Source organism: Ylistrum balloti, unplaced genomic scaffold (genome assembly GCF_031769215.1).
Source record: "Ylistrum balloti isolate Yb309-2 unplaced genomic scaffold, AGI_CSIRO_Ybal_v1 Utg370314, whole genome shotgun sequence".
Taxonomy (NCBI): Eukaryota; Metazoa; Mollusca; class Bivalvia; order Pectinida; family Pectinidae; genus Ylistrum; species Ylistrum balloti.
Window position 1 is genome coordinate 467,613 of NW_026782232.1, and position 21,834 is coordinate 489,446.

General features: G+C 35.2%; 2 protein-coding genes across 2 annotated transcripts in view; one reads left to right on the plus strand and one right to left on the minus strand.

Moving 5' to 3' along the window:
- LOC132553298 (erbin-like) overlaps positions 1–12,262 on the plus strand; it is a 49,310-nt gene extending 37,048 nt beyond the window's left edge. The window contains exons 13-21 of the mRNA XM_060217529.1: positions 749–895; positions 3,806–3,928; positions 4,962–5,103; positions 5,285–6,372; positions 6,498–7,257; positions 8,279–8,454; positions 8,993–9,085; positions 11,688–11,762; positions 12,041–12,262. Coding sequence (XP_060073512.1) covers positions 749–895; positions 3,806–3,928; positions 4,962–5,103; positions 5,285–6,372; positions 6,498–7,257; positions 8,279–8,454; positions 8,993–9,085; positions 11,688–11,762; positions 12,041–12,145 — 2,709 coding nt within the window. The 3' untranslated portion in view covers positions 12,146–12,262. The remainder of the gene's footprint in view (positions 1–748; positions 896–3,805; positions 3,929–4,961; positions 5,104–5,284; positions 6,373–6,497; positions 7,258–8,278; positions 8,455–8,992; positions 9,086–11,687; positions 11,763–12,040) is intronic.
- A 7,396-nt stretch (positions 12,263–19,658) lies between these two features.
- On the minus strand, positions 19,659–21,403 carry LOC132553294 (large ribosomal subunit protein mL64-like). Its single transcript, XM_060217526.1, has 2 exons — positions 20,929–21,403; positions 19,659–20,112 (listed from the first exon to the last, which is right to left on the minus strand). Exons 1-2 carry the CDS (start codon positions 21,399–21,401, stop codon positions 19,794–19,796), a joined length of 792 nt encoding a protein of 263 aa, XP_060073509.1. The 5' UTR covers positions 21,402–21,403; the 3' UTR covers positions 19,659–19,793.
- Between the last annotated feature and the right edge of the window lie 431 nt (positions 21,404–21,834).

Genomic DNA, 21,834 nt, shown 5'->3' on the forward strand with positions numbered 1-21,834 from the left:
GATAGATTTAGTTGACTATATCTGCCCACTTTCCTACACATTCTGAACCTTCTCAGTACAACAGATCCTACATCTAATAGATATGTAGTATATATGTCTAGAAATATACAGTATAACCTGCACTGCTGCCGAAACTGTATACAGTAGAATCTTATCTTACACAGCTTGAATATAACAGATGATCGAGTGATGTGAGATTATAGACATTGATGGATATATAATGGTAGGAAATGGTATAAAATTTGATTTATCAAAATTTTCCATGCCTGTGACACATTTGATGCATGTATATGCATGTTATTAGACTATGTCCCTTTGTTCCCTGTTGTTGCCTAGTTATCTCCCTTTGTTCTAGTTCTCATCTTCCCTGTTAATAATTTATGAATCTTGTGTTTAGTATGTATGTTATAAGCATGTTTCAATTCCAGATTTTAAAAATTCTTTGTTTGTAATTTATCTGGTTTTAATCAGATGATAAAAAAATCATTATTTCAAATTCACTATAATAATTTAATTTTCATCATTCATAAAACTTAAGCTAACCATTTAATATAGACCCTTAAAATGTTCTGTTAGTGGTAATGGATGTGTGCTGATGTAAGTTACTAAGGCTGGCCCTGTTGTGTAACATTCGCTACAGCAAGCATTGGTATTGAACAGCATGTTTTGTTGCGCATACTAACTAATTGGTTACCATGGTTACTAACAGTATTGAATGTTATGTCATAACCCATGACCTCATTTCTAGGGCAAGCTAGTCAGGTGTCCCACCCCATATCCTAAAGAGATGCGAGAAAAGATTCGGCATGCTCGCAACCTTGCGGTTCGTCAGAAACTTTCAGGAGATGGACGTCCTTGGAGAGGTGGAGAGGATAATAAAGCATTTGACAGAGAGGTACGCCACCTGGTGTCAAGCACGATGGTCACATTACCATCTTGACAACATATAAGTGGGCAAACAACCTTGAGGATGTATACAGAAAAGAGGACAGTTTTAGAGTCTAATTATTCCTTAGAGAGATTTTTTTTATTTTGCTGAAATGGAATAATGATGATGAAATTTGGTTAAATATATACGGTGGAACTTCTCCAAACGGACCATGCATGGTACATGGATATTTGGCTGATTTAGGAAGGGTTCGGTTTGTAGAGGTGAAGGAAGTTGACTGGTCAGGGCTTGGATATAACTGAACTGATTCCGTTCTGTACACTTCATTAACCATTCCGTTTGCTTTCAACATTTACAGTGAATATGTTCAAATGAATTCAAAGAGAAAAAAGGCTTGATAGAGTAAAGATATATAGGTTTGATAGAGTGAAGATATTTCGGTAATGTGAAAAAAACACTGATACTTTTATTCCATGTGGCTTTAGTCAAAAAGAAACCAGAAAACTATGCATTGTCCAGCAATCTTGGAAGTAACATTACATATATTATATTTGATGAATAGGTTTTTTGTCGATCATCATAAAAACTTAATCTTCTAAAACAACATTCAGTTAATATTTCCACTTTGTATATGTTGAAATAACAGTATTCAATTACTCAGGGTTTAGATCCGAAACTGTGGCTTTCTAACTTTACATCAGTACTTATTTTCGCTTTATCTGTAGCCGTTTCTCGCTTTCGTGAAATGATGGACTTATCTGAAATGGTTTCAATTTTTCAATTTGTCATTTGAGATAACTATATATTATGTTTATTAGAATCCTCCCTATCAGGGCAGGTATCAGGGTAGGTATCAGGGCAGGTATTAGGGGCAGGTATCAGGGCAGGTATCAAGGCAGGTATCAGGGTAGATATCAGGGCAGGTATCAGGGCAGGTACCAGGGCAGGTACCAGGGTAGGTATCAGGGTAGATATAGTATACAAAGCCACCTGTGACAAAAACGATCAAGCCATGGGCACAAAACTTACAACTGTCACACAGATTTCATGGTCCACTGATCGGAACTTGAATCTTGATAGTGCATGTAAAGCCGATATTCAGAAGTGATTTTCTGTATATTTCAATCATTTCGGACACAAAATCAGTTCGGTATTTGGAATTTAGAGGAATTAGTATTAGGAAGGTTTTTATTACTATGTTAAAGAGGATATCATTCAGTACAACGCCATTTTGTTTGGTTTCAAGAGGTGATCAATTTCGAGGATTGGTTTTGGGAAGTTGCACTGTATGAGGATAATTATCACTGCATGTAATGCTGCCGCAAGCTTTCACGTGATCAACATTTCAAAACTCTTCCCATGAATCATTGAAATATATTTAGACAAGCAGGATTAATTCAAACAGCCTCATATGGAAACTCATTTTTCATAAATTCCTGATATTCTGTCTACAGATCATATAACCCGTATTTCCCATTTAAATGGTTTTATCTCATGCCTAACATATTTACATTGGAATGATAATTGAACTGTCAAATGTAAGAACATAAAAGTATGATACAACATTAATCATATCAAATTATTAATAGGGAAAATAACAGCTGTGTTACAGTACATAGGCACTCTATCTCACAAGTACAGAATTACAGTACACAGACAGTACTGAGATATCTCACAAGTACAGAATTACAGTACACAGACAGTACTCTTAAGACATCTCAAAAGTACAGAATTACAGTACACAGACAATACTGAGATATCTCACAAGTACAGAATTACAGTACACAGACAGTACTCTTAAGACATCTCAAAAGTACAGAATTACAGTACACAGACAGTACTGAGATATCTCACAAGTACAGAATTACAGTACATAGACAGTACTCTTAAGATATCTCAAAAGTACAGAATTACAGTACACAGACAGTACTGAGATATCTCACAACTACAATATTACAGAACACAGGCAGTGCTCTACAATAATCATAAAGTACATATATGGATATAGCCATTAGGTTGGTGATCACTTACAAAAAATGATAGTTTCTTTACATAACCACCAGCATATTTTGTGCATTGTTATTATGATGTATGATATAAAATATTCACACATATGGAAAGTGTGGAATTTGATAAAGCTGCATTTCAATACATCTGTCATGTGGAAATGATTGAGCCGTTAAATATTTTAATGTAATATACATTCTTTGTGTATACTGATATCAGAATATATGAAGTGCACATTCAACAATATAACACACTGGTATGATGTCAAAAAGACATAATGTGAAGAAAAATAGCTAGGAATATGTTATGACAGTTATGAAAATATTTGAATAAAAAAAGTAAAGAAAAAAAACTAGTTTACTACTATAAAGCTTGATAGCTTTTAAGTGATAATGAGAGAGTGGTATATATACATGGCCTGAAAGTATCTGTTAAGATGTGAATTATGTTCAGTGTTGTGTACAGATATTCTCAGCATGACATCAGTATAGCCTCTAATACCTGCATGTTGTTGTCGGTGGTGGTGGGAGTTTCAGAAGCTTTATTCCCATGTCTCTGCATGTTTCATATATCTAAAAAAGTGTTGTTACCTAATTTCATTGATGTTAATAAAATTGTTTATTTTTTAAGATCTATATCATTACACACTGTAAATAAATCCATCATTCAGAATGTTGGCTACCTATCGTGTTGCCATATGTTTTAGTTCCAAAGATATTTGTTCCTTTTTCTAGAAATATAATTGTTTTATAGTTTACAGGATATCTACTTTCACTGGGGTGGAGCATTTCACTTTTATTTACTGTAACATATAGGAACTTACACAGGAAGAACCAGTATGTAATCCAGCTGTCCAGACCCAATTTAACCCCTACTAACTCTGTGTCATCCTCTAACTGTGTGTTGTAGAGTGGACATGGCATTGTGTCTGGTTCAGCTGACCATGGTGATGTCAGACTGCGCGAGGCCAGGATAAGCAAACCATCCTCTCCCACCCTACAGGAAACCCATAGACTGTACAAGTATGACAGGGTATGTCTCCATAATCCATTTAATTCACTAACATTACTTAATTACCTTTCTTATTCTTCCTTTTATCCTTTCAATTATCTTATGTTATTCCCATTAATATTCCATTCCATCAATCCAAACTTCACCAGCCTCCTTCCACATCCTACATCTCCTGTCGTATACCATCCACCTTTCAAAACCTTCCTTTGAGCATCCACCCTTCAAAATCTCCCATAAAAACTCATCTATCACCAACCCTTCAAATCCTCTCATCCATATATGTAGATTCTCTTGTCTACGGCCCATTCAGATCCTTCACTCAACCTTCAGATCCTTTCATCCACCTTCCAGCCTTCAGATCCTGTTATCTACCTCTGAACTTTCAGATTCCTTCGTCCATCACCACCTTCTAGATGCTCTTATCAACCACTCAACCTTCAGATTCTCCAATTCACTACCTGCCATTTGACTACACTCATAAACTCCAACCATGCCTCCATTGTCTTATCAATGGCCCTTGCTTGCACACTGTTCCAGTTTTCTCAGAATCTGCGATGCTGCCTTCTGGTCTTATCATTATCACCACCTATCCTTCTAATCTCAACCTCTAAACCATCTCCCAGTTTTCTGTGCACACCTTCAGATCTTCTCCTTATCCAACCATCACCCCTATTAATCCGTTTTCTATTTCAAATCCATATTCTTTAAACCAACTTTCACATTCAAGTGTTGCCTCAGCCAGTCCTTACTTTTTCCACATGCATTTGTCCAGTTGGTCTTCCTACAAGTTCATACACCCCGGTAGTAAAATGAAACTAGAAAGTGAAGAGCATACTGTTATAATCAGTATACCACTTTATCATCAGAAACCGACAACGACATGTGGTTAGGGTTTATATACAGGTAAACCATTCTATATTCAAGTATACAAAAATTGCTTTCTTAAGCAACTCACTCTCTATAGTAAATGTGATACTCTATGTAGGGAATTCCTGTATTGGCTTTGACTTTTTGTGGTTTGTTTATTTGACTCACTGCTGTTTATTATACACAGGAGAAATTGGCCAAGGACAAGGCTCGCATGCAGCAGAACCGACACAGTTCACCAGAAACATTTATCCTTGACCTCTCCCAGTCTAATCATAAAGGTGACAACATATCAGCCATCAGCCGCCCAGACAGTCCAAAGAAAGGAGGTAAGGCTGCACTCAATTCTTTTATTAAAGCAATGACCAGTGTCAGAAGGGCATGTCCAACTAAATATTGCTTCATAAATTCATGAATTCATGGCTGAATTTGCATTTCACAGTCATTGAGTAATATCAGTAAATATTACATCATTACATCCATTTTAATACTATTCATCTGCTGTTCCAGGTAAATTCTCCCCCCGCAAACACAGACAAGATGAAGATGACGGAGGATTTTCTGCCAGAGACTCATCTAAACAGTCTCATCACAGTTCCAACCCCGATTTGGCGGTCAAGTCTGTGGGTGTGTCAGCTATGGGTGTGTCAAGTGTAGGTGTATCGGCTCGAGCTACGGAGTCGATCGGAGTGACTGCAAGGAGCTCTTCTAACCAAAATAGCAATCATGGGATGCCAGGATTTGCTTATGTGAACCCAAAAGACTTAGAGGCATCATTTTCTCAATACAGTATGTTTGGCCGATCAGTGGACCCAGCCTACCATAGTAATAAGAAAAGTTATCACAGTAACCAACATCGTGGCGGCCGACATCGGACGCGAGATTATGATTCCGACACAGGATATCGTAGTGAGACAGAAGTGGCAAGGTTTCATAGACAGCAGGTTCTTGCACAACAGCAAGAACGTCGTGGTTATGAGAGTGAACGCGAGTCTCGAAGTGCTCGATGGAAAGGACGTGATGGATACTCAAGTGATATTGAATATTACCAAGGTCGTGGTGGTGACTCCAGAGACATTGCTTATAGAGGAGTGCCACTACATCAACAGCACAATGCAAACAGTCTTCCTTATGATCTTAATGATTCACAGAGACAGTTAAATCAAATGCCACACAAAACTTCAAATCCACATTTAAGCATAAAGGGTAGTGATATGTACTTGGACAGTATGCACATGACAAGTAGTAATGCTTACACAGAAAGTCAGAAACCTACAAGGAAATCTGAATTGTATATGGACCGATCATATTCCCATCCCTCTAACAACATGGACCGATCTTTACCCCCACCCACACACAGTGTAAATAGAACGTTACCCCCTCCCTCACCTAGTCAGTTTCACAGAAGTAAGATTGTTGACCAAAGTACTCCTACAACTGCTGAACCTCCGCAGGGCTTCCCACCAGGAAGCATTGAAAGGTCAAGGTCAAATAGTGATAATGGCAGTCATGATGACGGTGATGTGCGTGTGTCTGACCAGAGAAGAGATATGTACAATAGTAATAACATGAGGGACTATCCTAATCGTTCATCTCCGGTAAGTACAAGGAATCAAAATAATGTAACAGGTCTGACAACATTGCTAATGAACAGTTATGTAGATTTTCTATCACGAAAGATTCTTAAGATGTAAATATTAATAGTGTCCCCTTTCTATTTCAGTCCAATCAAAGCAATGGTTTGCCTCCTCCGTACAAACCTGCACCCCCATACCTCTCATCTCCAGGACAGAAAAAACTCCCTCCTACACCTAACAGGAATTCACCATATGGCATCATAAATTATGATAGAAGGGGAAATAACTCTCCCACTATGCACCAGAGACTTTCAGGAATGACAATCCAGGAACAGATGGAGAACAGGACAGAGTCTAACAAGTATGGTGACACGAACAGGATGTCTGGTAACATGGACTACAGCCGAGGAAATCCATCCAGACAACTGGAAAAGGAATTTCTTTACACAGACAGAAATGGTTCTGATGGTTTGTCTGATTCACACAACGACTCTCGAACATCACAGGACGATTATAAGTTTAATTATAATAGTGATCCGTCGACATTGTCAGTGTCTCCAGACAGATCCAGGACTCCAGTGTCTGGTTCTTTTGATGAACACCGTGAATCTCCACGAGAATCTGGCTATAGCAGTAGAGAACATAGTAGTCATAGAAACTCTCCATTTGACACTCCCCAAAAGTATGACCAGACCACTCATTCAGGGTTGTATAATCATATGCATCAGGGGTCGTTTGGGGATAGCAGTGAAGGTCGCGTTCCAAACATGTCAAACTGTGAGGATGGTAATGCCTTTGAGAACAGTAATTCAGAGCCCACCTCGCAAGTATCAAGTTCCTCAGACAGTGGGTATTACCATGGCCAGCATTTTGACAAGACGGCTGACACTCCAACTAAATATTCAGGTGGGTTGAATAGATTCCTCAATAGGCACAAGTAGATTGTACTATAAATACATTACAAATTTAAGAAGGTAAAACCTATTTATGATGTGAAAAGCACAGGAATTGTTAGAAGTAAATGTCTAGTGATGTGATCAACTGTACTCCCAAACTGTACTACAAACGTAACATACATAATGAGTATTGCTAAAGCAAAACATGTCTCTTAACAACCCCTAGCAAAACATATCCCTAACCAGCCCCCAGCAAGACATGTCCTTTAACAGCCCCTAGCAAAACGTATCCCTAACCAGCCCCCAGCAAGACATGTCCTTTAACAGCCCCTAGCAAAACGTATCACTAACCGGCCCCCAGCAAGACATGTCCCTTACCAACCCCCAGCAAAACATGTCGCTTACCAACCCCAAACAAAACATGTTGCTTACCAACCCCTAGCAAAACATGTCCCTTACTAGCCTCAAGCAAGACATGTCCCTTTCCGGCCCCTACAGACTTTTATGTTGTAATCATTTGTAAGGATGGTGCTCAAATATTTTGAACAAATTTATTGATTTTCAGAGTTAGAGTCTACAGCATTCACATAAGATCTCTTAAAACTCTCATCACAAAGTGTCAGAATCTTTATATCTCTAAATTAATGGGGAACCATTTGAAAACTTTAAGCTAAAGATTTTGACCAGTATGAAGCTATCCCTGCCACACCAGTTCCAGTTTCATACTGCAACATTAATGTTAGATCCCTATATGTACAGTAATTCAATAAATGGTAAGCTGTCAAAAACCTGAATCTGAACCTTCACCAAAGGTTTCGGACAGACCAACCGACGGACGCACACAACATTTATTGCCCCTCCCTGCCCCCATCCACTCTTCCCCTCAATCCCCTTCTTCCTCACACCCTCTTTACTGGTCGGGGACCAATACAGCAGTTATAAACCATTCCTCCTTGATTAGATCTTAGATTTGTCCTTCCTATTTGTGGTTGTTTCCAAAGTTACACATATTCTGTTTTTGTCTGTTACAGATTACAGTTATCCTCAGGAGCCCCGACAAGTTGTATCACCAGGACAACAGTATCCTTACACCCCATATGCAACACCTGTAAGGTCTTCCCCAAGGGGAGGGGGAACAACTCCTGATCAGACCCGCGATTCTCGCCCACCAATCAAAATGATCCAGAATGACTTGAAGGGAGATAAGGTGAGATGTGTGAGGATTGCTGTAGAGCTTTGTTATACAGAACATAGACCAATAGCAGTGTGATCAGCTTAACCATAACGCATGTCATATACATATCTCAGGGACACCTGTCAAATGAAGCTTTCAATAGTCTTTTAAAAAGATCATTTAAATCTCGTCATTGAGTACAATTCTTCTAGTATACATGAACTCAAGTAACAAAATATTTACCCATAGTTAGTTGTGAACTTTAATTGAATTTACAATTTTTAAAAATTTAAAAAAAAATTCAATTTGAAAAGTGAAATTATACTATCAACCATTTCACAGCTTCATTTGAAGAAGTGTTCCATGCTGGCAGGATAAAATCAACCAGTCCTGTATTGTAACACATAACCTATGGTATTATTCTTGGTTTGGTTTTCACTTGTACTTGGATAACAGATAACAGTGATGTACTGATACCTGTTTGGTTTTGCTGTTTAAATCATGTTGACACTAATGTACAGCTATGTGTACACAAGTAGTTTACATCTGTTTGAGGATATTGTATTTTCAGTTCCGCGTGACAATAAAAAAGAATCCTGGCTTAGGGTTCAGTATCGCAGGAGGATACGGTGCCCATGGCAACCCCTACAGAGCAGGAGATAAAGTGAGTGTTTAATTCTGTGACCTTGTCCTACAATCAAGGTCATTGGTAGGTGACATTTGATATGGTGCAAATTTCCTTGTACATGTCTATCGTGTTATGTTAAAATTCACCGTTGACTAAATCAAATCACACCTGATCTATGTAAACGTTGGTTACAGATATATTTCTTTGAAGAATTGCAACGACCAAAAAAAATGAGTTCTTTCTACTGACCTGTTACAATCAGACATGTAGTTTGACTTAGTATCTCAGTGGCATATAAATGACACGAGTTTAATGATAAATCTACTGATTTGATTGGGCTGCATGTGTAACTGTGCATTTTCATAGCTTATTTTGTTCAGTAGCGTGATAATACATTTATACTTAATGCTTGCTTTAGTTACTAACCAGATTTTATCATTAGAAGTGTTTTTTTGCTGATATTTTACGTGACAGTAAGCTATTTTTTTTTTTTCACCATGCTAATAACTAAGAATAGATTAGTGGTTTTAATAAAAAGTTTCCCTTAACACTAACTTTTAAATTCTTTAAAACATTCCTTGAATGATTAGAACAGAAATTCACTCTTTACTTATTCAATATATCTTTTCTATCAAAGGAAATATTATCCAGGATAAGTTAAGATTATATGTATATATATAAATTATAGATAATTGCTAAGATTATTAAGACTACATCAAGGGAGATAACACCATCTTGTTTTTGTATTTGTAAGAATGCATGCAAGCATTGATATGCTCTTTGTTATTTTGGTGAAAGCTTTGCTTTGAGTATCCATGCTTTCTTTCCTGTAGCTATCAAACATTACAGCTGCAGCCGTGGATGATACATATGTAGAACTGAAGTGGGAGCCCAGGAATGCGTCCTGTGGTGAGCCCTTGGGAGAAGGGTGCAGTGACTCCCTAACCACACCCTTAGTGTTGTGTACAGACCTAACCCTAATGTTACCTGTAAAGCCAGCTCACTCTTTGTGTTGTACTGCTGTGGTTAAATCCTCATTTTAATAAATTTATGTTTAAATGGTCAGGTGTTGAAAAATTCCAACTATCACATTAAAAAAAATTTAAATAATAGTTACCAGGTAATTGAAATTGAATATGAAAATAACAAATTAATTTCTATTAACTAGAACAGTCTCAATAACAGACTTCTCAAAAGAAATTGAAATTTATTAACATGAACTGATGTTGAGTTTGTTGTCAGTAATTGGATTTGAAAAATAGACACCAGTAGTTGATCTACTTGGTATAAATATCTTACAAACAGAAGAAAGTATTATTACTGTTATTGGTAATAATGTGTACAACTTTTATTTCATGATTTCTATTTTTTTTCAAGTTCCTTATTTTTAAGAATAATATAATATTATTATTATATTATTATTATACACAAAAGTAATGTGTAGTTTTCTGCCTCAGAATTTTAAAGATTTGAGATTTGTTACTTATTGCTTGAAAGTGTGTGATGTGGATTTTTTTGGGGGGGGGGGGGGGGGCAATAAATTTATATACAAATATTGGTTGTTGAATTTGTAGATTCAACTTGCAGTGAAAATAGCTGTGATATAAATTGTATATTCTGCTTGTTGATGTGTTGTCGTGTATATACTGTCCATATCTGATACTGCATGCTTATGTACAGCTGCTTTTGTATGCCATGCGGTCATGTTCTGAACCTGTAAAGTATAGTCACATCTTGATTAACTTGTCCTTATAAGATATTCCCTTTTGTAGTAGTTACCAGGTACCAGCACATCCCACTACCTTTTTCCTTATTAGGTATTCCTCCACTGGAACTAGCCACATCCCAGCATATTCATATTAGGTATTCCCCACTGGGACTTAACTGCCAGGTCCCAGTACCTCCTTATTCCTTATTAGGTTTTCCTCCATTGGGACTTACCTGCCACTTCCCAGTACCTCCATATTCCTTATTAGGTATTTCCCCACTGGGACTTAACTGCCACTTCCCAGTACCTCCATATTCCTTATTAGGTATTCCTCAACTGGGACTTAACTGCCACTTCCCAGTACCTCTATATTCCTTATTAGGTATTCCTCCACTGGGACTTAACTACCACTTCCCAGTACCTCCTTATTAGGTATTTGTCCAGTTGGACTAACCACATCCCAGCACCTTTAGGTATTCCCCCACTGCCACTTTATTGCCATGTCTCAGCATTTCCTTATTTGGTATAATTCCTGTAGGACTGTTGGCATGGTAACCATTGTGTGGATACTTATGGTGTGAAGCATGTGACACTTTATGATTTTCAGGATGAAAATGTGTTTCAATTAGGAACCAATAGGATAAGTTAATAACATTCGTATGCTGTGTTTTAAGGTCTACTTCTTCCAATATTTCCAGACCTACATTAATCTTTACAGCAGTTAGTAGCCTAGCTATTTGCTTTTACATAAATCAAGATATTGCTAAATTGTGTGAAATATTTGTAAGGACATATGAAGAAAGCCTGTTTCCATAAGAAAATAAGATTGATCAGTTTGGTGCCACACTGAGCATGTCTGAGATGATAATTGCATTAGATATTACTTTGTTTTAATTTTTCCTGACATTTCCATGTCTTGTGATGTTACAGGGTATCTTTGTGACAAAAGTTCAATCCGAAGGACCCGCAGCTATGTCACTTAACCCTGGTGATAAGATCCTTGAGGTATGTTTATCCTAGTTCTCTCTAGTACTGAAAATTAAAGATGCAGAAATTATTTTTTCTCGTGTCAATCATGTCTCCCCTAAATTTTAGCACTACTACCATACTACTGCTGATAAGATTTTCCGGTATTTTGGATACTAATAGTAGTAAAATAAGCAAAAAAGCAAATTTCTTGTTCGTCTTTAGCTTTATAGACATTTGAGTTTGTTTTCAAAGACAGATCATTGTTAGTGATCAACTTGATGTGGATTTATATATTTAACTTTGCTTCCTTGCAGGTAAACGGCCATGATTTCACCAAAATCCACCATGATAATGCAGTATCCATTATTAAGCAGTGCAGTAGTGTGTCTATGAATATAGAAAGGGTTTATACTGTTTGATGGGAACAACATGGCCGAATTGCTGGAGCATACATGCATGGTTACCAGGGAATCTTGTAACACTAACTGATCTTGCAACTTGGAAGCAATATCCGGGAAACCAAGCCAGAATTTTCTATGATGTAACAGTTGGTTGTTAGGAAAAAGTGGATTTTTTACATATCCAATTTGTAGATCTATGGTTTCCATGACAACAGATGCATATTGTTCATGCATCTATATTGGGCTGAAAGAAACAGTCAAAAGTGTTACAAAGGAAAGATGCCCACCCTGGCCTCATGATGACATTGTTGTGAAGGGCCTGGAGGAGTAACCAATGAGATTGTCTAGTCGGATGTTCTTACTAGAGAGAGATTAACAATATATAATGAGATTTGATTGTGACTGGAGTCACAAGACTTGCCATGTGACTTGTGCTTTATCGAAAAACTTTTTAAATAATGACAAGTTCTGATAATCAATACTTAAAAGGAAACAATTATAACATGTATTATTACAGTACACATCACCAAGGGTGTACGGTCAGCTGACATGTAGGTATTTGTATATTTTTGAAGCTGAATTTTAGAAATATGTATAGGGCAGAGGTGCCATTAACGATTTTGAGTCTATTGGTATCCACAAGAAGTTCAAGCAAGGAAATCCATTTGAAACAAACAGCCAAATGACTGTGATATCATACCTTATTATGCATGAATAAAATAGATTTTCTATCTAATTACATTAATGTATAATATTACTTACAACTGAATTTTTCATAAAGTTTATGCATGTACATTTTCATAATTTTAAGGAAGGAAATCCATAACATGACATGATATACATTTTGTGGTACCAGGAATGAGAAAGGAATGATCTGTTTGTTCATATTTTTCATACATAGGTTGTATTTTAAATGCCGTCCATTGAAGAATTGATGAGTTGATTCACCTCTATGACTGATGTCGTTTATGTTGAACATATCTGGACTAATTGCTTACAAACAGCAATCAGTTGAAAGATTCTGATACACAAAATTATAATTTTTTACATAACTTAATGTTTGATATAGGTCCCAGTGTTTACAAGAGCAGGTGTATCAGTAAAAGGGATACATTGAATATCTTGTTAAATTTTTCTTAATCAACATTAATTTATGAAAATAGATGCAGCTCACTAAATCAAAATGATATCTTTTGTCTTGTAAATGAGAATAGAATGAAGTTTTAAAACAAAAGGCATGTGAAAAATGGAAAAAAAATGATGCAGTTATATAGCCACTGAGGAGGTATGAAGGGTAAATCATTCTGGTCTATATATAGCATGGTATTAAAGAGGAGAAGCTTGAGGAAGAAGACTTATTGAATGATTGACAGTTAATTTGATGCAATGATTGGTTTACAAAAGGATACAGTGCTGTCCCCTTGTGGGGCAGTCAAAAATATATAAACATAACAGGATTGATCTATTGACTCGAGTTTAGATAAACAGATCAGACTTTATTCTTTTTTAGATAAACTTGTAAAGCTTGACTCAAATTTAAATAAATAGATAAAGTTTGACTCAAGTTTAAATAAATAGATAAAGTTTGACTCAAGTTTAGGTAAGCATTTAAGGCTTTATCAGAATTCTGACAAAGATGTAAACCTTGACTTGAGATGAGATAAACATATTAAGCTTGTTTCAGTCAGATAAACAGGTAAATCTTGACCTCAGTTTAAACATGTAAAGCTTGTAAAATTTGAGATAAATATATACAGCTTGATGTGAGAGAACTTGTTTTTTCACATTGTCTATGATTTAATATATCTAAGATATTAGGAAAGAATGTATATTATATGATGAAGTTTGAAATGAAAACCAAGATATCAGTATCAGTTTAGCTTCCATATTTGTACTTGTAAACAAATTGTATAAACAACTGGCAGAAATCCACTTTTAATTCATGTTCATTGATTTTTTATGCAAGATCTTTCAAGACAGAGGAATCATTACCATCTAGGTATTCTGTTCTTAATGCCCATTAAAATATCTTATACTGAGGTTTTTTCCTATTCACATTATTACTATAGCTTTTGTAAAAAGAATTATGTATATCAGAACAACTTTAGTAGGTCTGACCTAAAAGCTGAAGGTTTATCAGAAAACCTGTTGGTTTCTCTGTACACTAGGTTTTTCTGAAAACCTGTTGGTTTATCTGTACACTTGGTTCATCTGAAAACCTGTTGGTTTATCTGTACGCTAGGTTTATCTGAAAAACTGTGGGTTTCTCTGCATGTATATCTCTTTAATGTAGGTTTACCCAAAAACCAGTGGGTTTATCTGTACACTGCAGGTTTACTAAAAAACCAATGGGTCTAGCTGTACTTTGTAGGTTTCTCTGAAAATCTGCTGATACACCTATATATTTACTTACATTGACTTAAGTTCATTTACTACAAACCTGATGAGCCTCGGGATTACATTGGATACACTAAACCTATCACACTGACGTTTGACTTATTCAGATTGAACAAATCTTGGATATCAAAGATACCATGTATGTTATGTATATAAAGTTGTACATTTGTAATTAGAGTTATTTTGACATTCTTTTGACTTCTTATATCAGTCTAAAATCAATTATTCTGACAGGTTTAAAAAAAGTCGATAATAAAATAATATCAGAACTATTTTGACCAATTAGAGGATTGTTTAGATATGACAATACATCACAGAAGTATATAGAGGTCATGGGACAAAGCTATTTTATACAGTAACCAAGCACTAAATTTCAAACCAAACCTTGCAGTTGAATCACATTGGCATAATCAAAGTATGATAATTTGCACAGTAAAGCTATGTAAATTCTGATATTGACATGTGTACTACAAACATGTTATGTTGTTGATAACTGTATATGCAAATGTATACATAAAACATAATGCTGATATTTATGTGTTTAACATGTTGTAAATATGATGGTCTAATTTATATACAGCTCGAACTACACCCATTCATCATGATTTTCAGGTTTAAATTTCACAGTTAGATAAGAAAACCAAGCATTGATGGCAGCTTTTCATTGGTTTGAATTTCTTATTAATCTGTTAAACATATCACTGATTTTTAACCTTTTTGCCCTTAATTTACGATAGGCTTGTCTATATATGAATGTTATGACAGGTCTATGTTAATCTGTAAGGGGTTACAGACAATATAACTAACCAAAGTTATTATAATGAGTTGAAGTGTTTGTAACCCAATCTCTCCAACAATGTGTAAATATATATGCAGTATATTTTTGTATCTTATTTAATTTGGATAATATCCACTCAAAAGCTTTTCTGATGTCAACATTTAATGCTATATCCTTTTTGTCAGTTTATTAAAAACACTTAAAATACTAAGTGAAACAATTAAAAAATAATGTCAAAAATGATTAAAATTATTTAAAAATGATGTTTTGTTATGTTTTCTGTTTCATTAATGTGTTACTTACATTACAGACAAAAATGCGTTCTAAAATAGAGTAATATTACAGGAAGCATTGACGTTATAGACGAGTAACATTACAGGAAGCATTGACGTTATAGGCGAGTAACATTACAGGAAACATTGACGTTATAGGCGAGTAACATTACAGGAAGCATTGACGTTATAGGCGAGTAACATTACAGGAAGCATTGACGTTATAGGCGAGTAACATTACAGGAAGCATTGACGTTATAGGCGAGTAACATTACAGGAAGCATTGACTTGACAGAGGAGTAATATTACAGGAAGCATTGATTTGACAGAGGAGTAACATTACAGGAAGCATTGACGTTATAGGCGAGTAACATTACAGGAAGCATTGAATTGACAGAGGAGTAATATTACAGGAAGCATTGATTTGACAGAGGAGTAACATTACAGGAAGCAGTGACTTGACAAAGGAGTAATATTACAGGAAGCAGTGACTTGACAAAGGAGTAATATTACAGGAAGCAGTGACTTGACAAAGGAGTAAACTTTCAGGAAGCAGTGACTTTACAGGCCAGTAACATAACAGGAAGCAGTGACTTGACAAAGGAGTAATATTATAGGAAGCATTGATTTGACGGAGGAGTAACATTACAGGAAGCAGTGACACTACAAATGAGTAACATTACAGGAAGCTATAATGTGATAGACAAGAGTCATATTGCCAGAAATAGTGACATTTGATAAATACAAATTTTGACATCAGGTCACCAGCGTGACATGAGCATATTATGATCCCCTGAGGTTTTTTAGCCCACCATCACATTGTAATTCTCCCAGAGTTACTGCCCTTTGTTTCACTCTGTCAGTACCTCTTATGTATCCTGTCACTTTTTCTACATTGAGGCTTGGTCACGTGACTCTGCTTAGCCAAATCATTGTAAAACAAATTCTCATTGTAAAAACGGGGATTGCATCAGGAATTGGACCAATCAGAGCTTACCTTACATACACTGTTCGGTTCAAAACAAGGTCTAAGATCATATAGTATTATACGTCCCAACATTAATATTCTCTAAAATTATATTTGATAAATTACTCATTTTGTAATGAATTATTTATGAATAAAAAATTACTAAGATGGATTTAAACAGTCATAACACTAAAGTATTGTTCAGATTGCGAAGTAATATGCAGATACCCATAATTATCAATAATAATATTTAGTGTTTAAAACCATGTTAATAACATGTACATTATATGATGTCAATCACAAGATGTCCATTATTATATCATCTGAAGGATACTTCAAAATTTTCAATCCAACTGAAAAGAAGTGTGCTTGTTGATATTGAATGATAAAACTTTTAAGTGAGAACATAGACTTAGACAAAGGACATATCATGTAGACCTATATTTGATAGATACTTATATAAATACAAATCTAGATTTGTGGTGTAAATGTTGTCAAATCTTAGTAATGGTGCCAACAATTTCTTCCGGAGACCAGTAAAAGGTTTAAATGGTCAGAAGTATTTTATTTATTGGTAGACGGTTGCTATAAAATATTTCGACCTGAAAAGTGATCGGTGAATTTTATAATGTAGTGCTTTATTAAGAAATATTCTTTTATGATTAATTTCCTCTTACATAACCGACTTAAAGAGTGGGTTTTTATGTGATCATTATTAAGCAAACCCAAACGGTGAGCCTCCGTTAAGAATCTCAATCTTAACTGTAATACAGGTAACATCTGACCATCTAGCTGTTTATCGTGGTGAATTACATATATTACAGTAAAATGAACCAATTAATGTTAATTAACATCACATGGTGTGGCCATCAATCCCCTCTGACCATCATGCACGTCCGCACCTACGTGTAACATTTATTAAATTGAAAAATAGAAAAGGTGCTTACAAATAATAAGGATTTTACTGTATAAACAGAAATTGACCTCCTCCTTGTTGTCCTTGACATATGTATTCTACAATTTGTATCATTATATATCAATATGCTGGATTATATTTGGATTTAATAAAAAACGAACTTGAACAGACATGTTTAATGCAAATGAAAAGCAAATATAAAGGTATTATATTACTTTGTTCATTGGGATCTGTCTCTCATCATTGCTTAAGGAAAAAAGTTAGTTTCTTAGGCAAAAAAAATCATGATGAACATATGTATTTCTTTTTAATGAGCTAGCAAAGCACTTTTGAAGGTATATTGATCATAGACATAAATGAAATTATATATATTCAGAACTTCTGAAATAGCAACTTATCCCGTAAAGTAATCAATTGTGCTGTTATTTTGTTAATTTTTAACTTCAATGTTAATTTGGGATTTCTTCTACCAGGAACACTTGTATTTTCTGTTCCAATTTTCACAGTCTACTTAAACTATATATCTACACGGAGAAGCATTTATCAATAGCATGTGCTTTTCCTTAGAAAATATTAGAAGTATGATAACCAAGAAGTTCACTTCTAAAATATCTCTGCAAATGATTTTTTTTTGATGATATCTTTCATACAGGATTTTAAATAACTATATTATAATAAAGCAGAGATATATGAAACAAGCAACATTCTGAGTTTCCATCCACATCAGGTTTTGTGAACTTTACTAATGGTACAGCAATAAGCTTGACAGCCCATTGGGGTCAAGGATGTCCTACATTCTTCATTGTCAAAATCCAAAATTTTATCTTTTAGTCCCTTGGTTCCCTAGTTGTGCCCTAAGCTTTGCCCTATTGATACTGATTGGAGGAGTCAGAGGCATCTTCTGGCGATGGTGTGTGGATCGCTGTCATTCAATGATGTAAAGAAGAAACGTACTACAACATCATAAAATTGTTCAAATATCTTACAATGTACAAAAACAAGAGACAACAAATTAATGACAGATTTGTAAGTCGAAAAATTTTATATTCTTACAAATTTGGTTTGGCATGTGATGGGCCCACCAATGAATGAATTTTGATTGACTGAAAATGGCACGAACGAGCTGTCAATGATGTCATACATAGTGATTGGTTATAAAATAATCAAATGAATTATAAAATTTATGCATTTATGTGTTTTATTTGTTTTTGAAACGCATTTAAGAACTTAATTATAAGCTTTGATTGTAATGTTTTTCAGCACCAAACTAAATATTATTCCTATTAAAACGTAAATAAAAGAAACTAGTAGAAGATATTCTTCTGACATTACCAATCTGAAGAAAATTCTCTTAAATATTTTACCCTTCTACTTTTGGTACTGGGTAGAGAAACAAAATGGCTGACGGGAGGCCATTTTGGATTTTGACTATGAATGTTCATTATTGCTGTTTTGTGAAAAGGACTGGATGGATCTTTTCCCAATTTCACTTGTAGGTTTTCCTTAGTTCTTAGTTGTGTCCTTTTAATTTTTTGATTGAACAGTGAAACTGTTTCTGAGAAAAATATGAATCATCATAGGACTTCATATGTTTTGTTTCTAGCTTTTCTTGGCTAATTTTTCAATTGAGTTTCATAAACAAAAAGGCAGATAGGTAACAATTTTAAAGAGTTGAACATTTGTTTCCACTATTTCTCTGAAAATAATTGATGGTTTTTTAGCCAACCATCATTAGGTAGTGGCTAACCAAACTGCTCTTTGTCAATCTGTTAACAATAATTTATATCCCTATTTCTTGAGAATCACTGGTGGCCCATTTCTCAAGCTTCATATGTAGGATCCTCTCTATCCTTAGTTTTCTGAATTGGAGTCTGACCTGTGAAATATAATGTCCAACAGGCGATCAACTTGAATTTTGACAGTTGAAGTTTGTTGTGGCTATTTCTTAATGGTGGGATATTCCTCAGATTTTGTTTATGCAAGTTCCTCTCTGTTTCTAGTTTTGCCATTCAATTTTAAGTTTGATAATTGATAAGTGAGCCCTTTTGATTATGTAATTAATCAAGAAAACAAAATGGTTAAGAGGCAACAATCTTGTTCTACTGATCAGGTAAGCATGTTCCACCAGTCAAGTGAGAAACACTTGCACCATATGTATATACAAATGAATATAATACTATGTACAAGCCAAAACATCTGCCTTCTTTTACACAGTAAATTTTTATTAATGTATCTGGAGAACTTCTAGCTTACAGATTCCACACACTCATACATACAGAAATCACAAGACAATCACTTTTGTGTCATCTCAAACGCAACAATTTTCTCTGTTACTTTCACTGTTTCAGTTTTACTTCTGCAGTAATTTTATCACCAGTTTTTTCTTCAGTTTCTGCTTTTTGTTTCTTTGATTTCCTTTTATCTGCCTTTGCTTGTCTCTCTGCAATTCTTTCCTCCCTAAGTCTTTTAGAAACATATTCTTTGAGGCGACTATCTGACCTCTTCATGGGACCATATATCTCTGTAGCCTCCCGATTCAACTGAGCAAGTTTTTCTTGTTCTGCTTTGACCTGATTCTCTGCAGTCTCTATCTTTGAATAATATTGCTGTATGAGTTTTGGCATTTCAGCCATGGCCTTATCCACTTTCGCCTTTCTGTAGACAATAGAAAGCAAGCATTAAAAATAAACACATGAAATATGTATAAATGAATTCATGCACAGGAGAAACTTTTAAACACAGTCTTACCTGTTTGCTGTGTTTATTGCGTAAAGTCAATTTGAGGCATGTCTCATTGAAGATGTATTAGTTGGTGACTACATACCTCAACTGACAACATACATATGGAATACATAGTCAGTGTCTTAAAATAGCAGCCATATTTTTGCGAGGATGAAAAAAGACAGAAGAGAAAAGTCACTTTTGTCTTTCTGTCAAGAGCTAAAATACAGCTTCTTTTTAAGACACTGATAATGTATTCTATTTCCTGCAATACTAACTGAAAATTATGCAATGAAAACTTAAGTACTTTTGTTGTTCAAGCTTTGTATATCTGTCGTTGACGTTGAAGTTTGCCTCATGATGTACACCAAATTATTGCTCTATATAGAAATGTAGTTCTAAACTTCATGGGATATGAGTGCGATTTTATGAATTTTTGTAAATAAACTTATTCATTACAACATATAAAATAACTTAGTTCAACACTTATTCATATCATTATACGTAATTTTAAAGTAAATCCATAAAGTAATTCTGTCGAATTAACAAACACGCTAAAATACAGCTGTTTTCTGTCACTGCCGAATACAGTAAAACTATATGTGGCAGGTGTATTCCGACAATGGCACTGCCAGTTGCAGGATAAATACGGGATACCCGTTGCATGTCGTCCAGAGCAACTCATGAACTGAGGTACGGAAATTATGCAACTTGAAGTGGTTAAAGTCCCTGTCACTGTAATTTACCAACCTTTTCTCTAGTTTTGTCACCCGCTTATTTTCCCATTTCTTCACTTTCTTCATTTTTGCCTTGAAACTTGGTTCGAATTGCTTCTCAAATTCTATTTTGCTCCTTAGTTCCTCTACCGTAGGCCACAAAATTTGAGGATTTATGCCAGAGGCACTTCCCATTTGACCATATAATCTTCTGCTATAATTTTTGGTAAGTTTATATGCCTTGTCGATATCGGGGCGTTCTTTCCTAAGTTGTTGTTTCAATCTCGGGCTTAGTCGAGATACGTCTCTAAGGCGGGTCAGTTCGTCCTTCAACGCTAAGTCTTCGATCGAGGAGTTCTCTGTTGAACTGTCTTCTGTGAAGGCTGTAGCGTTTTGTTCAGCTGAAAAACACCTTTTCTGTGCGCCATTTCCACTTAAGAAAACTAGTCGGTTGACGAATTTTGAAATGCTGGGTACAGAGCTGCACCGTGTAATGGAGGCAGCCATGTTTATAAGGGAGGTAATTGAAAAAGGGGTGCATTCGAAAGAGACACACAGCAGCAAAAACCTGGCACGTTGAGTAATAGATAATACTACAAATTAAATATTGCAGCCTTTAAATTGTAGTTAAATATTTATATTTTCATATGCAAAAAATCAATCATTCAATATTTTCGAAAAGGTTCACTTCATGAATTTGAATGTCCTGCTAAAACTAACTATTTCAGATGATATATGCTTGTTAGCGATTATCATAAACCGTTAATTATCATACAATATTTGTAAGGTATTCATACCGTACTCAGCTTCAGGTAGCTTTATGTCTTCAATGTACGGATTAGACATATATAATTGACTAAAAGTCATTTCTAGCAGCGAGCAAGATTGAAAGAGCATTGAAATTTGGCTACATAACTTTTATTTTATTTTTGAAATATGT